This window comes from Capra hircus, chromosome 21 (assembly GCF_001704415.2).
Source record: "Capra hircus breed San Clemente chromosome 21, ASM170441v1, whole genome shotgun sequence".
Taxonomy (NCBI): Eukaryota; Metazoa; Chordata; class Mammalia; order Artiodactyla; family Bovidae; genus Capra; species Capra hircus.
The window spans coordinates 21,625,185-21,640,508 of NC_030828.1; the positions used below are offsets into that span (position 1 = coordinate 21,625,185).

The 15,324-nt window shown below is 37.4% G+C and overlaps 1 protein-coding gene and 1 non-coding gene across 3 annotated transcripts in view; one reads left to right on the forward strand and one right to left on the reverse strand.

Moving 5' to 3' along the window:
* SEC11A (SEC11 homolog A, signal peptidase complex subunit) overlaps nt 1-15,324 on the reverse strand; it is a 32,793-nt gene that overhangs the window by 11,241 nt on the left and 6,228 nt on the right. For both annotated transcript variants that reach the window (XM_018066080.1, XM_018066079.1), the window contains exons 2-3: nt 6,818-6,927; nt 2,047-2,196 (exon numbers count right to left, since the gene is read on the reverse strand). In XM_018066080.1, coding sequence (XP_017921569.1) covers nt 2,047-2,196; nt 6,818-6,900 — 233 coding nt within the window. In that variant the 5' untranslated portion in view covers nt 6,901-6,927. The remainder of the gene's footprint in view (nt 1-2,046; nt 2,197-6,817; nt 6,928-15,324) is intronic.
* On the forward strand, nt 10,940-11,011 carry TRNAE-UUC. The gene has a single exon. It is a non-coding gene; the product is annotated as a tRNA-Glu (tRNA).

The following is a 15,324-nucleotide window of genomic DNA, read 5'->3' on the forward strand; positions in this document are numbered from 1 at the left end:
GTTTAATGCAGCCTTTATAGATTCCATGATAATCCCTAATCTTCGTATGACTTTTGCATTTCTAAGCTCTTTGTTTCCTCAGGATTTTGTCTTCAGTTGCTTAATCAAGAAGGGTTTCCACATGCTTTATGCCCTTAGTTCTTTTTAAAAAAAATTTATTTCTGTTTAATTGGAGGATAACTGCTTTATAACCTTGTGTTGGTTTCTGCCATATATCAACATGAATCAGCCGTAGGTATACGTATGCCCCCTCCCTCTTGAACCTCCCACCCAAGATAACTTTTTTAAAATAAAAAACTCCATTTCAAAGGATCACATATAAAAATGTACAACTTCTGCTCCACCCAAAGCAGGGTCTGATTTTCTCTGATAAATCTGGGGGAAAGTTGGTCCTGATCTGTTCACAAAAGGCAGGGCTGAGAACAAAAAACACAAATACTCTGAGAATTTGGAAAACACTACCTGTACTGAATAAAGCTTCATGATTCTTAAACAAAAAAAAAAACACTAAGTAATTCCTTCCCAGTCACCAATAGAATGCCATTTAAAAATTATAATCTTGGGACTTCCCTGGTGGTCCAGGGGCTAAGATTCCGTGCTCCCAATGCACGGGGTCTGGATTCCATCCCTGGTTAGGGAACTAGATCCCACGTGCTGCAACTAAGGCCCAGTGTATCCAAATAAATAGAAATATTTTCAAAATATTATAATCTCTCTTTAGAAAGATGGTAATGATAACCCTGTATGCGAGACAGCAAAAGACACAGATGTGTAGAGTGGACTTTTGGACTCTGAGGGAGAGGGAGAGGGAGAGGGTGGGATGATTTGGGAGAATGGCATTGAAACATGTATATTATCATGTAAGAAACGAATCGCCAGTCTATATTTGATGCAGGATACAGGATGCTTGGGGCCGGTGCACAGGGATGATCCAGAGAGATGATATAGGGTGGGAGGTGGGAGGGGGGTTCATGTTTGGGAACTCATGTACACCCGTGGTGGATTCATGTTAATGTATGGCAAAACCAATACAGTATTGTAAAGTAAAATAAAAATTAAAAAAAAATTATAATCTCTCAATATACTGAGGTATAGAAAAAGAAGAACAGTCAGATCTTTATTTCATCAATGAAGAAAGAACTCTTCTAAGCGAAAATGTTTACAATGATCTTCAAAAAGCAACAGGGGATGATGGTTCCCTCTATTATAAGTGGAGAATATAAACTACTTGAGAGGGTTTAAGAATGAGGCAGGATTTACTTAGGGCTTCCTCATACTCAGGAACCTACATCACTCCCACTGCCTTGCCTCACTCTAATATGTTCCCCAGGACACTCCCTTCTCCTCCACTTCTCCCCGTCCTTCCCTTCTAACCAGAAATGTTATAAATTTGGAAGGGACGGGTGAGAATACGTAGCTGCACAGAGAGCACAGGCTAAGAACCCAGAGCTCACCTTCTTGAACTTCTTTCTATCACAGACAGGGAAACTGAGACCTGAGACGCGACAGCTTTTGTTCATTGTTACACCCCTCCTCCACCTCCCGTGAATTCCAAAGGTCTTAGGCATGTTCTTTTCAATTCTAAAATCCAAGTCTATATTTACAAGAATAAATAATTTCAGATTTCAAAACTTTTCTTTGGAATTTTGAAAAAGTTGATAAATTTATTCTTAAAATGTCTGTGAGATTGCCTTAAAGGTTTACTTTTGAAAGATTAGGGCTACGTCATCCATTATATAAAAAGATCCTTGTTTGGGATCAATCTTTATGTGATGTTTTTTTCTGGGATGATATATAGGGTCACTGATCTGGTTGGGAAGTAGAAGAGATCCAAGAAAAATCTTCAGAAAAGCCCTCAGGGAAATAGATGAATTAATAAGTATTTAGTTTTCCAAATGTCACCAAAAGAAGCTCATAAAAATGGACTGGAAGAAGGACCTAGGAGTTCCCCACCCTTTCTTAAATCTTTGGGCTATCAAAATGAAATACTGCAAAAGCTAAAACATAAACATATTTTAAAATAGAGAAGATATAGTTTGCACATACTTTTCATGAATCTTCAAGACTCGGTGAACTATAGGAATCTCTCTTCCTTCTATCCTAAAAACAACAATTTCTCCCACTCGTATGGGATCTTCAACTCGATTTGTTAGAAAGAGAAGATCTCCTCTATGAAATGCAGGTTCCATGCTGCCACTGGGAGGGAAAACAGAATATAACAACAAAAGAGTGTCTGAGATTAAATTTATTTTCAAAGTTAGATATTCAACAAAAGTTATCACCTTTGTAATATACTTAATACCTTAACAAATGTACCAACATACATGTGTACTGTCCCCCAAAAAAGGTTTCTTTATACTAATTAGTTATACTAAAGGTTTCCTTTAGTTAACTAGTTCCATTTCAACCATTACTATTCAAAAGAGCTTACATTTTGAAAAGGGCAATGTTACTAATTCCGTAACCTTTTAAAATTTCAAAACAGAATATAAAATAATGAACTTTATAATCCCTGCCCTTATTCTCCATCTGAAAACACTAAAGATATTCAAATATTCAAATGAGAACCAGATCATCTTCTTCTGCCATTTATAAAGATACAGAGCAAGATGACCTTATGGTTTCAATCCAACAAGAAGGAAAAACAGCTCATCAAGTCAAGGACAGTCAGCTACAGAGATAAGGCTTGTACTATCAACTGATTTATTTAAAAAAAAAGAAACAAGAAAGAAAACCAAGGACAAAAGCAGAGACTTTTGCCTAAGAATTTCAAAAACGAGCAAAGAAATTCAACTTCATGGTACCTAGTGGTGACAAACTTCTAGACTGTCTTCTTTACCTTTCACCTGTTCTACCTTATACCGAGTCCTTCGACGGTCCTAAGCTATCTGCACTACTTGATGAAACCTTTCTTTCTATAATGAAATAGTGCATCAGTACTTTAGAAACTCAAACTCTAATTTCCAATAAGTTTAATAAGGAAAAAATGGATAGACAAGGAATAAAATTCAACACAAGAACAATGACAAGGTTCAAACACTTCTGTTTGAAGACTCTGGTCCTCTGTATATATAAGGGAGTATGGCAGTGGCTCCCAAACTCTGTTGTACATAAGAATCATCTGAGAAACTCAATAATCCCCATGCCCAGGTCATGTCTCAAACCACTTAAATCAGAATGTCTGAGGATGAGAAGTAGGCATCAAACCAATATTCTGTAAAGATCCCAGGTGATTCAAACACGAGCAAATTTGGGGGCTCACTAGAAATATGGATTTTTCAGCACAATGTTTATTCTTAAAACTTCTGTTAAGCTTCCTCATGGGGCAATCAATTCCCTTTCTCGGAAGGTATTCAGACAAAAGATGAAACACGTGTTTGGTGAAAACATTATAAAAGGTATTCTAGACATGAAATTTTCAAGTTTTTAATTTTGGTTGATTTTTTTTTTTTAAATCAGTGACATCCTTGGTTCAAATAAAATCTTGCTTGAAAATTATATAAATAAAACAGATAAAAGTTGAGTTGTCTGGTTCAATGACTCAGCTTTATCGAGCACTTATATGCAAAGTGCTAATTCTAAGTGGTGTTTCTTTATTTCAAACTACAATGTAGGTACTATAATTATCCTAACTTTATAGATAAGGAGACTGAGGCTTAGACTGGCCTAGAGTTATTAGTAAAAAAAAGAAATTATAGAAGAGGGAATTAAACCAAGGGAGTCTACTCTCACTGTGCTAAATTGCCTCTGAGATACTCTAGAACTTTAAGCAGGGAGTTATCATGACCACATTTGCACTTAAAAAAAAATCACTTCAGAAGCTACAGAGTTTACAGAAGACATTCAAATATTTATCGGATTCATGAATAGATGCAAAAGATGAGAAGCTAAATTGGGAGACCACTTGTCTAAGGTATTATCTACAACTGAATACTAGGCAATTATTAAGTGTAATTAAAACATGCACACTGGAAAATGATAAGGGGAAAAGACTGAAAAAAGAATACATGTAGAGTTACCTCAATTATGTAAGAAATAATATACATGAAAAAGAGACTAAAATGTTAATAGTGATTATATCCCAGAACTATAGGTGACTTAGTTTCATCTAGATTTTTTGTGTTTTCAAAATTTCCTATAATGAAAATATATTAAGTGTTTTTAAATTTTTATTATAAAAGCATTTTTTTTAAAGGTCATTATAATAGCCCAAGCAGGAAATGATGAGGGCCTGAAACAGAACAACAGCAGGGAGGACAGCTCTAAAAGGGCAGACTAGAGGGAGGGAAAGCAACAAATGTGATGGTCAATCGGATCACAATAGAAGGGGGAACCAGAATGACTCCTGGGTTTTCAACACTGGCAACTGAGCAGATGGTGGGTCGTGACAGTCACAGAGCTAGGAGGAAGAAGAACAGGTTTGGGGGAAAAGAAGATGAATTTCACTTTTATTGGTGGAGCTTCAAGTGCCTGGTCAACATCTAGGTAGAGATGTTAGCGTAGGATGAAAACAAGAGTGGAGATTCAGGGGATAAAGTTGGATGAGGAAAAAAAAAGGTTTAAGAATCCACATATAGATGGCAATTCAAAACAGATAAAAAGCATGTGGTGAAAAGGATTATTAAAGAAACTTTTAAAAAATTAAATAATTAGTAGACTTACTATTTATTATCTGATCAAACTATACGTTTAAATATAATACATCATCAATCAACTTTGTAAGAGGTCATATATAATTTATATAAATTAAACTGGGGAATTTCCTGGAGGTCCATGGTCAGGACTCTCCCACAGTAGGGGCCTAGGCTCAATCCTCCGTCAGGGAACTAAGATCTTGAAGGCCATGTAGTATAAACATAATTACGTATAAATAAAAATAAAACTGACTTCAGTGTCACAAAGGGGGAAAAAAAATCAGTTTTGAATGTTCCCTGAAACTTCAATAAATAAAATAAATAATAAGTATTTGTCTTTATTCCCAATAGTTTCACTGAAGTCCTAAAAGTGGATTTTCAGATGGCCTGAGTCCTTGGAGGTACACTTGGATCTAGGTAAAAATTATATTCCTTTAAGTTTCATAAAACCACGTAAGTTACCTATTCTCTAATGACTACTCCCACCAGTCTTGACCAGATGCTCTCTTGACCTGGTCTCTTTTTATTTTTATTTTTATTCCATGTTGACAATCAGAAAAGCTTAATATATGAATAACCTAGCTACCAAAAACTTATCCAAACATCCCTTTAAAATCCCAGCTGATATTTTCAGGACCACCCAAGTGTGGAGCAGGTGTTTAGTACAATCCCCTATTCACTCCATCATTCCAGTTTAAAGGTAATTAGACTGTCCTTAAGCATCTCCACTGAATGAAACTCAGTCTGAAATAATCCCAGAAGAATCTCCAAAAGAAGCCTCCCTGGGCCTTCTCTCTACAGCTTTTCCCCACAGCGACAATTAGTGGGGCTTCTCCTTCCATTAGTGTTTGAACACACTCACTGAATTCATTTCTTTTTTTTTTTTTTTAATTCTTAACTCACTGAATTCAAAACTGTCCAGGAACTTAGGGCCACACAATTTTAGACCTGGAACATCTCGGTCTAGCCTTCATTTTATAGATGAGAAAGCCATGATTGAGTCTGTAAGAGACTTGCCCAAGGTTGTACGAAAGACAATGAAAGAGCTAAAGACCCAAGTCTCCATACTCCTAGAACAATACATTAAGTTCTTTCCCAGATAATAAAATCCAGACATTTCACTGGATCTTTAAAATCACAACTGCATTTGATTAGTAATAAAGACAGACCGAGGGTGTGCATATGAGTGTTAGTAAGGGAGGAGGAAGACACTGGAGACCCAGTGCTTCTAACCATTTACTGCTGGAAGTATGGCCTAGTAAGACAGAGTCAAATTCTTCTTAAGACTAATGTACTATTATCTAGACTCTAGGTAATGTTAATGATTCAATCCATTTTATATTTATACTCTATTATCCCCAGAAAATACCTGAGACAGTATACATAATTAAGATTCAAATAAGACCAAATTATAATGATTCAATTAAATAACCAAGTGTTAATTCTCCAAAAATGAGTTACTAAATTAAGTTTTTAAAATCATTAAGCATATGAGTATAAGGATAGGGAAGGAAAAATCAGTACTATTTGTCACTTTAAGAGATGGCATTAATATATTCAAAATTCCTGAAGTCTATTTAGAAGCGATATTTAAAGGTCAGCATGAAACATGAAAATAATTAGTGAGGCTTCTGTACTGACACTGAGAACATGCTGCAGAAGAAGTCTTAATTTATGAAGATGATATATGATCTTGTAAATTAACAACTAAGTATCAGCCTTGATTGGAGAAGAAAATGGCAACTCACTCCAGTATTCTTGCCTGGAAAATCCCGTGGACAGAGGAGCCTGGCAGGCTACAGTCCATGGGGTCACAAAGAGTCGGACACGACTGAGCGACTAAACCACCATCAGCCCTGATAGACTAAAGTAAAAAAACATAAGAAGAGAGAAGGATTTCGGGAAAACAAACTATACTGAAACACTTTCTTAACAAATGTGCCAAAAATAAAGCTCATATGGTAAACATTTCATGGAAAAGTCATGAGCCCTTTGGGATCTGAATGGAAAGCTCCTGACAAAGTTGAGAATTTCTCACAACTGAGAAAGAAAAACAAATTTTCTTCCAGGCCCTCTTCTGGGAAACAGTAATGTCTAAAGGACTGATATATCTGTTATTCAACATCTCAGTTTCTCTCCCGTTATGCCGTGCAACCCCATGCCTTGAAAAGAAAAATTGTTACCTGAGCACCACTACAATCGGACTTTCGCTTCCAGTTATGACCATTAACCCCTTCCAGATCATTAGTGCTGAGGAGACAATCATTCCAAAATTTAGGACTTGATAATAGAGCTGTAAGAACAAGAGAAGACATCAGATCCACAGTTAGCCCGACTGAGGAAAGCAACTGAGAGTAGTATCAGTCTTAAAGTTTCAAGTAGTACTATTAGGGCACTTGAAGCTCAGAGACTTCTTTTAAAATTTTATTTATTTTTTTGGCTGCACTGGGTCTTAGTTGTGGCATGTGCGATCCCTAGTTCCTTGACCAGGGATTCAACCCAGCTCCCCTATACTGGGAGCGCAGAGACTTAGCCACTGAACCCCAGGGAAGTCCCAGAGACTGCCTTTCAAACTGTGTAATAATTACCCCATCAGCACATCCCAGTACAGCCCCTCAACCCACCCAAAGAATCCTGCTCTGCTTTGTTTGCTAAAACACATTACATTCATATGATAACATCATTTTCAGAACTTTTCACATAAATTATTTCATTTGGGCTTCACAACCATTCAGCTTAAATTCCATCACATTCACAGCACATACCAGCCAACAGCAATGTACCTGTGCTTCGAAACTCCTCTAGGACTTACTTTTCTACAATACATAGCCCTTGATAATTACAGGCTATTCAATGACATTTAACCTGAACCCTCATTTTATAGGGGAGGAAACTTAGTCTCAGAGAGAGGAAATGACTTTGTCAAAGCCAAACCTCTTGTTTTATATTATTTTTTGAAAAGACAAAAAATAGTCTTTTTATTCCAAAGACAGATTTAAGGAAGTAGAGTCAAAGAGGCTAAGGATAGACAAACTAGCTTTTAAGCAGTGACTGTGGTCAGCTTGTGGATCGGTAGCCAGGAATTCAGCTAGAAGCTCTATTTTCCAAACCTCCCATGCTAAGAAAGTCACCTATATACACTACTGGTTAGGGCAAAAGATTAAGGGCCCCAATCCAGAGTCTCTGAAGGAAGGGCTGTGGGATTCTATAAAAACTACAAAACATAGTTTCATGATTCCTTATTTAAAACCCTTGGGGGTCAGAAAGGCTTCATAATTCAGAATTGGCCAGATTTTGAAAAGGTAATACCCGAACATACCATATAGTACATAACACTCTGAGCAGGCAATATCCTATAATCAAGCCTATTAATATTTCTGCAGCAAAACATAAAAAACATACTGAAATAAATAAAGCTAAAAATGGCTACATGTCAGTCAGTTCAAATCTGTTTTGCTGAGGAAAAGCTTTCTGTTTTCAGAAGGGCACAGATGTAGCACTGTCAGAACAGGTGCGGGATAGCTAATAAAATAACTGGTTGGGTTTTTTTTTTTGGCTGTACCCTGTAGCGTGTGGGATCTTAGTTCCCCACCCAGGGATGGACCCTGTGCCCCCTGCCACTGAGGGCAGATTCTTAACCACTAGGCTATGACAGAAGTCCCTAAAGTAGCTGTTCTTTGAAAGAGAAATGAAAGATTTAAAAAATCTTGATTTTCTCTGTCCCTGCAAGGAGGTCACTATAATTACTCTTCTCTTTTTCCTCAGACATGTAATCCTATTTTCACTACATGTGACATGTATCCAATCATCGAGAGCAACCTCAACAGTAGAGAGGCTGAGTCTCTCACTATGTACAACTATAAATGGTCCTTAAAAGATGCCTGCTTGTACACCTCTGAGTCAGTGTGTGACTGACTGTCAAAGCCTAGACAGAAGCACACCATCTGCGAAAACAAATATCCTACCTGAGCAAAAGTTTGAAAGTACCGTATTTTTCACTCTCTTCGCCCCTTTTCCATGACAAAAATTTTTACTCGAAAGCCCCTGCTTTCTTCCCACTGTATCTGAATGCTAATGAATGTACAGAATGAATGTAGAGAAAGCAGTATTTTGGGAACTGACAGAAGTAAGGCGGCAGCTCCCTAACCCTCTCATACCATTTGGCCACAGCAGGCTATTAACAGGGCATGTGACATAGGTAGGGTAGCAATCACAGAGCTGAAGAGCCCCATTATTTTTTCTAAGAAATGGCTGGAACATTACATTCTTCAGTGTTCAAAGGTAAAGAATGTTATTAAAAACCAGTCAAAGCTCTATGTAACATCTCTTGGTAGCTATGGCATAAGGGTTTATGTGTGCTATTTTTCTTTTGCAGTTTTAGGAAGTAGTGTGTAGAGACTTCCCCCAAAAGTTCCATGACTAGAATAATCTACATAATTTAAAATACACAGTAAGTAATAAATAACAAGAATTTGAGAAAAACCTACAATAGAAAATTCAGCAAAATAAAGCTGATAGTAAGTTTAAATTTTATCATTTAACAAGTTCTAATATGGAAGCTGGGGCTTCCCTGGTGGCTCAGTGGTAAAGAATCCACCTGCCAATGCAGGATATGCAGGTTCAAGTCCTGAGTCAGGAAGACCCCTTAGAGAAAGAAATCGCAACCCCCTCTAGCATTCTTGCCTGAGAAATCTCATGGACAAAGGAGCCTAGTGGGTACAGTCCATGGGGTTGCAAAAGACCCAGAAACGACAGTGACTAAGCAACAACAAATCTGGAAGTTAGACACTTGCACTTATTAGTTACACAGCATTATATTTCCTGTCCTCAGAAGAGATACTTGAGGTTCAACAGATAAGAGTATTTCCATAGGAGTCAGACTTCTAGTACTCTCAAGGGGAGACAAGCATGGCCATGGACGCAAAAACATGTCTGAGAGCCACAGAAGAGCAGCTGGCTTTAGAGGCCACTTACTCTGAGACCTCAAACTTAAGAGACTTATTAATTCATAATCACAATTCCCCTGGTTTCTAATTCATAGAAGTAGCAGTTAGAAACTAGGTGTTAGAAGCAGATACACTGAGAGCAGCTACAAGTAAAACTTATGGCACTGAAAAACTGAAGCGTATGCAGAATGGACACTTATTATGGTCCAATATACAAAGTCACTGATAGTCCCAGTGAGGGTCTTAAATGATAACAACAGTAACAAAAATTCCTGATTTGTCTAAACGACAAAGACGACTTTCATTTTTAAAAATCCATTAAATTTCTTTAAAACCTGACAAATGTAAACATATCCACACCAACACTTGTATAGTAGTTTCATTCATAATAGCTCAAATTGGAAAAAAAAAAACAAACCCAAATGTCCATCGACAGGTGAATAAATAAAATTACAACATTATTTCCAAATGATGGAAAACTACTCAGGAATAGAAATGAATAAACTATTGAAATACACAACATAGATAAATCTCAAAAATATGCTATTTACTCTACTTACTGTTATGGGGCAGCCTGGATAGGAGGGGAGCTTAGGGGAGAATGGATACATGTATATTTATGGCTGAGTCCCTTTGCCATCCACTTGAAACTATCACGACATTGTTTGTTAATCACCTATACCCCAATACAAAATTAAAAAGTTAAAAAACAAACAAACAAACAAACATGTTATTCAGGCCAAGCTGGAGAAAAAGGGATCAAATTTACCTTGCTGCCTAAAATAATTAAAACACTAGATAAAATATATGAACAAAGGTTTTCAGACAGTGGACATGTGACTGTGTCCAGGCAGCATAGGACAATGAGAGGAGAAACGAGATGAGCCCTATAACTGCCCCAACTTGCAGAATGGATGGTTTCCAGGCCACAGGGCAAAATGGAAATGTACCCAGAGCCTACAAGGCTCCTTGCTTGATGACAAGGAACTGGGAGTCTGGGGAGACGAAGGCAGCTTTGACTGTGAGGCACTGCAGAAATGAGAACTATACAAAGATCTATGCAGCCTCTCTTCTCAAGTCTTCAGCTGAGTGATGATCAGCAAGGATTAGCACATGCATCTGAGGGAAGTGACTCATCTAAAGAACCATCTAAAAGGAGCAAAGGAACAATTCTGAAAGTTCATATGGGGCAGGAATAATTTGTTTCCACTGGCCAGAGTAGAAATGTTCATAACATGTGGGCTTTGGATAGCATACTCAAAAGTTACTGTTTAGTTGTGGTGAAAAATTAACCTTGGACTAAAGGCTGCTGTGGACTTGCCTAACAAAGCCTTTTTAAAAAGTTCTTGAATCGGGAATTCCCTCGTGGTCCAATGGTTAGGACTCAGCACTTTCATTGCTGCAGCCCAGGTTCAATCCCTAGTTGGGGAACTAAGATCCCACAAGCTGTGTGGCTCAGCCAGAATTAAAAACAAAGAAGATGGTAGGGGAAAGACAGCACATTAGAAACTTGGATGATGGAAACTATAAGACCCAACTCAAACCTCTAGAGATGAAATAGAAAACGTCTGAAATTAAAACCACACAGGCTGGCTATGGCCATACCACCTTGCATGTGCCCAATCTTGCCTGATAACCACACAAAATGGAATAACAGCAGATTAGACATCACAAAAGAAAAGTTTAGTGAAACTAAAGTCATAGTAATAAAAAACTATTTCAAGATGCAGCTAGAGATTATCATACCAAGTGAAGTAAGTCAGAAAGAGAAAGACAAATATCAAATGATATCACTTATATGTGGAATCTAAATTGTGCCACAAATGAGCCTATTTAAAACACAAACTGACTCACAGACATAAAGAACACACTCTCCCCCAAGAAGCAGAGGGAGAGGGAGGGATGGACCGGAAGTTTGGGGTTTGGTAGATGCAAACCATTACATTCAGAATGGATAAACAACCAGGTCCTAATGTATAGCACAGGGAACTATATTCAATATCTTGTGATAAAACATAATGGAAAAGAAATAGACAAACTCACAGTTACAGTCCAAAATGTCAATATCCCCTCTCAATAACTGATACAGCAAGAAGATAAAAAAAATCAATGAGCATAGAAAAGATTTGAACGACACCACCAACCAGTTTGACCTAACTGATATTTACAGAACCTTCTGTCCAACAAGAGCAGATACACATTCCTTTTAAAAACACACAGACTGTTCAGAAAGACAGACCGTATTCAAGACCACAAAACAAGTCTCAATAAATAGAAAGGAATTTGAATTATGCAAAGAATATTCTCCAATCACAATGGCATAAAAATAGAAATCAGTAACAGAAAGGTACCTGAAAAACTGCCCCAAATGTTTAGAAATCAAATAAGATACTTCTAAAATCACCCATGGTAGAAGAAATCAAAAGAGAATAAAAATACAACATTTCAAAATCTGTGGGATGCACTGATAGTATGTAGATGGAATTTTATAGCAGTAAATCCTATGTTAAGAAAAACAGAAAGGTCTCAAATTGTAAGTTGTGTTTTGGTTTATATTCAGTTCAAAATATTTTGTAATTTCCCTGTGATTCTCCTTTGACCCATGAGTTATTTAGAAATACACTGTTTAATTTTCAAATATTTGTAGATTTCCCAAATTAAGCTTCCAACTTAAAACACTAGGAAAACTCAAATGAAATCCAAAGTAACTCACAGAAAAGAAATACTAAAATTAGGAGTAGAAATAGTGAAATAGAAAACAGAAAAATAGGAAAGAAAAACAAACCAATTTGACTCTGAAAAAGAAGACATATATATACGTGTAACTGAATCTTTTTGCTATACACCTGCAACGAATACAACATTGTTAATCAACTACATTTCAATTTAAAAAAATAAATAAAGTAAAAATGGTTAGGACAGAAAATTTTGTTAAGTGTATTTCACCACAATTTTACAAAATTATGTGACATGGAAACAACCAGCTACAAAAGGATTTTGTTGAATTTTACAGGATTCCATTATATAAAATGTCTGCTTTGATTTACTAAAAGCCAATTGTTCATAAAAAATCAAATAAAATAATAAAATATCTAGTAAAGATAAATCATAGAGATTCAAAGTAGATTAGTGGATGTCTGGGGCTGGGAGTGGAAATAGGCATCGACTAAAAGGACACAAAGGATCTTTTGGGATGATGAAAATTTCCTAAAAATGGATTGTGGTGATAGGTGCACAACCCTATAAATTTACTAAAACCCATGAACTATACACTTAAAATGGGTGAATTTTATACATTATATGCCAATAAAGTTTTTTTTAAAAGGCACATATTTACAAAAGTAACAGAAGAAAACAAAGTAGGAAAGGCCAGGACTTCCTGAAGGTCCAGTAGTTAATACAAGGGGTTAATACAGTGGTTAACCACCTTCCAACACAGTGGGTATGGGTTCGATCCCTGCTCGGGGAGCTAAGATCACGTATGTCTTGTGGCCAAAAAATAAAACAGAGCGATACTGCAAAAAATTCAATAAAGATTTTAAAAAAGGTCCACACCAAAAAAAAAAAAGTACAAAAGCCTTGGAGTAAGGGAAATTTTTAAAATTGACCTGAAATCCAGGAGCCATGGAGAAAAAATGGTAAATTTGACTACCCAAAACAATATAAAGAGCAAATAACCAAACTATGCATGGCAAATTATACTATAAGCTAAATCAAAAGACAAATGACAAACTGGGAGAAAATATTTATGATATATATATAAAACGAAAGACTGATCATCCTATAAAGAGATCCTAGGAATCGATAACAATGATCCAAAAGGAAAATAGGCAAGTGTTATGAACTGCTAGCTCACGGAAAATGAAATATAAACTCCAAAATCACATGAAAATATGCTCAACCAAACTCATGAGCAAAATACAAGTAAGCTGTCCTGATATACTACTTTTCATTCATCAGAATGGAAAAAAATCTAAAAGTCTGAAGACACAATGCTGGCAAGACTATAGGAAAAAGTGACTTTCACTTTTTGTGGGGGTGGGGGAGAACAATGTAAATACATTAACTATTTAAACTATTCATTAAAAACCAGGAGGAGGGAGTCCATGATCTTATTTTAACTACCTTGTTTTTCTGAGACACTTGGCACTTGATTAACTTTTTCTCACTCCCTGATCCCTTGGTTTCTGTGTCACCAACCTCAGAACCTGACCTCTTCTCTGACATCCCATTAAATACAAGTGTTCTAAGAGTCCAACCTTTGCCCTCTTCTCTTCCCACTCTGCAGTCTTGTCTATTCATAGATTCAATCATCACATATCAGCATATATCACCCAAATCTCTTCTCCAGACCAGACCAATTCTATCCAATTGGTAAGTATATCCAGTTATTTACTGAAAATCACCTAGGTGTTACATAGACACTTTAAATTCAACACGTACAGAGCTTTTCCTCTGCTGCTGCTGCTAAGTTGATTCAGTCATGTCTGACTCTGTGCGACCCCAGAGACGGCAGCCTACTAGGCTCCCCCGTCCCTGGGATTCTCTAGGCAAGAACACTGGAGTGGGTTGCCATTTCCTTCTCCAATGCACGAAAGTGAAAAGTGAAAGTAAAGTGGCTCAGTCGTGTCCGACTCCAAGCGACCCCATGGACTGCAGCCCACCAGGCTCCTCCGTCCATGGGACTTTCCAGGCAAGAGTACTGGAGTAGGGTGCCATTGCCTTCTCCGCCTTTTCCTCTACCTCCCTCCATATATTCTAGCTTAGTGGTTAGTCCCACCACCCATGAAAGTCCTCTAAATTTTACCTTCCCAACATCTCTCACATCCAACCCACTGGCTTTATTTCTATGACTACTGCCTTACTTCACATCTCATCTCCACTTATCCAGACTACTGAAGCAATCCGACAGTTCTATCTCTAGTACATCTTTCTAATTCATCCATCAATATATAATTATTGTTCATAAAGTGAAAATAAAATTACTGAGCTGTCTGCTCAAAATCTTCTCTTACCACCTCTCAAAATCTTCTCTTATCACCTATAGGATAAATTCCGAACCCCTAAGTACAAAGGGCCTTCCACGATCTGGCTTAGCTCTTGCTGTCCTCTCCTTTCTTCTTACTGAAGTGATTGATTCTCTAGATTCAAACCATAATTTAACTTGTAATGCAGTATATCACAGTGTCAGTCAGCCTCTTTCCCTAGCCACCCATGTCCCTTAACCAGTGGACTCATGGTCAAGTGGCTACAGCAGCCAAGATGAAGGTTAGCAACGTGGACTTCCACTCACCAAGACCAATTTGGTTCTAGCCAATGATGAGTGCCTAGACTGCCAACTGCAAAGACCAATAATGCCACCATTCCTGATACTGGATCACTTCCATCATAGAAGGAGCAGTACTTTTTTCTTTCTAGGATAGACTGGATACAGAGGGCTTCCCTAGTGGCTCAGCAGTAAAGAATCTCCCTGCAGTGCAGACCTGGGTTTGATCTCTGGGTCAGGAAGATCCCCTGAGGAAGGAAATGGCAACCCACTCCAGTATTCTTGCTTGGGAAACCCCATGGACAGAAGAGCTTCATGGGCTACAGTTCATGGGGTCACAAAGAGTTGGACACAACTTAGTAATTAAACCACCACAGCCACAGATCTGTCTTCCTTGTCTTCAGTATTTCCATCAAAACCACCACCCATGACCTTACAGAATGCCTTATGACTCATCATGATATTCCATACAACACTG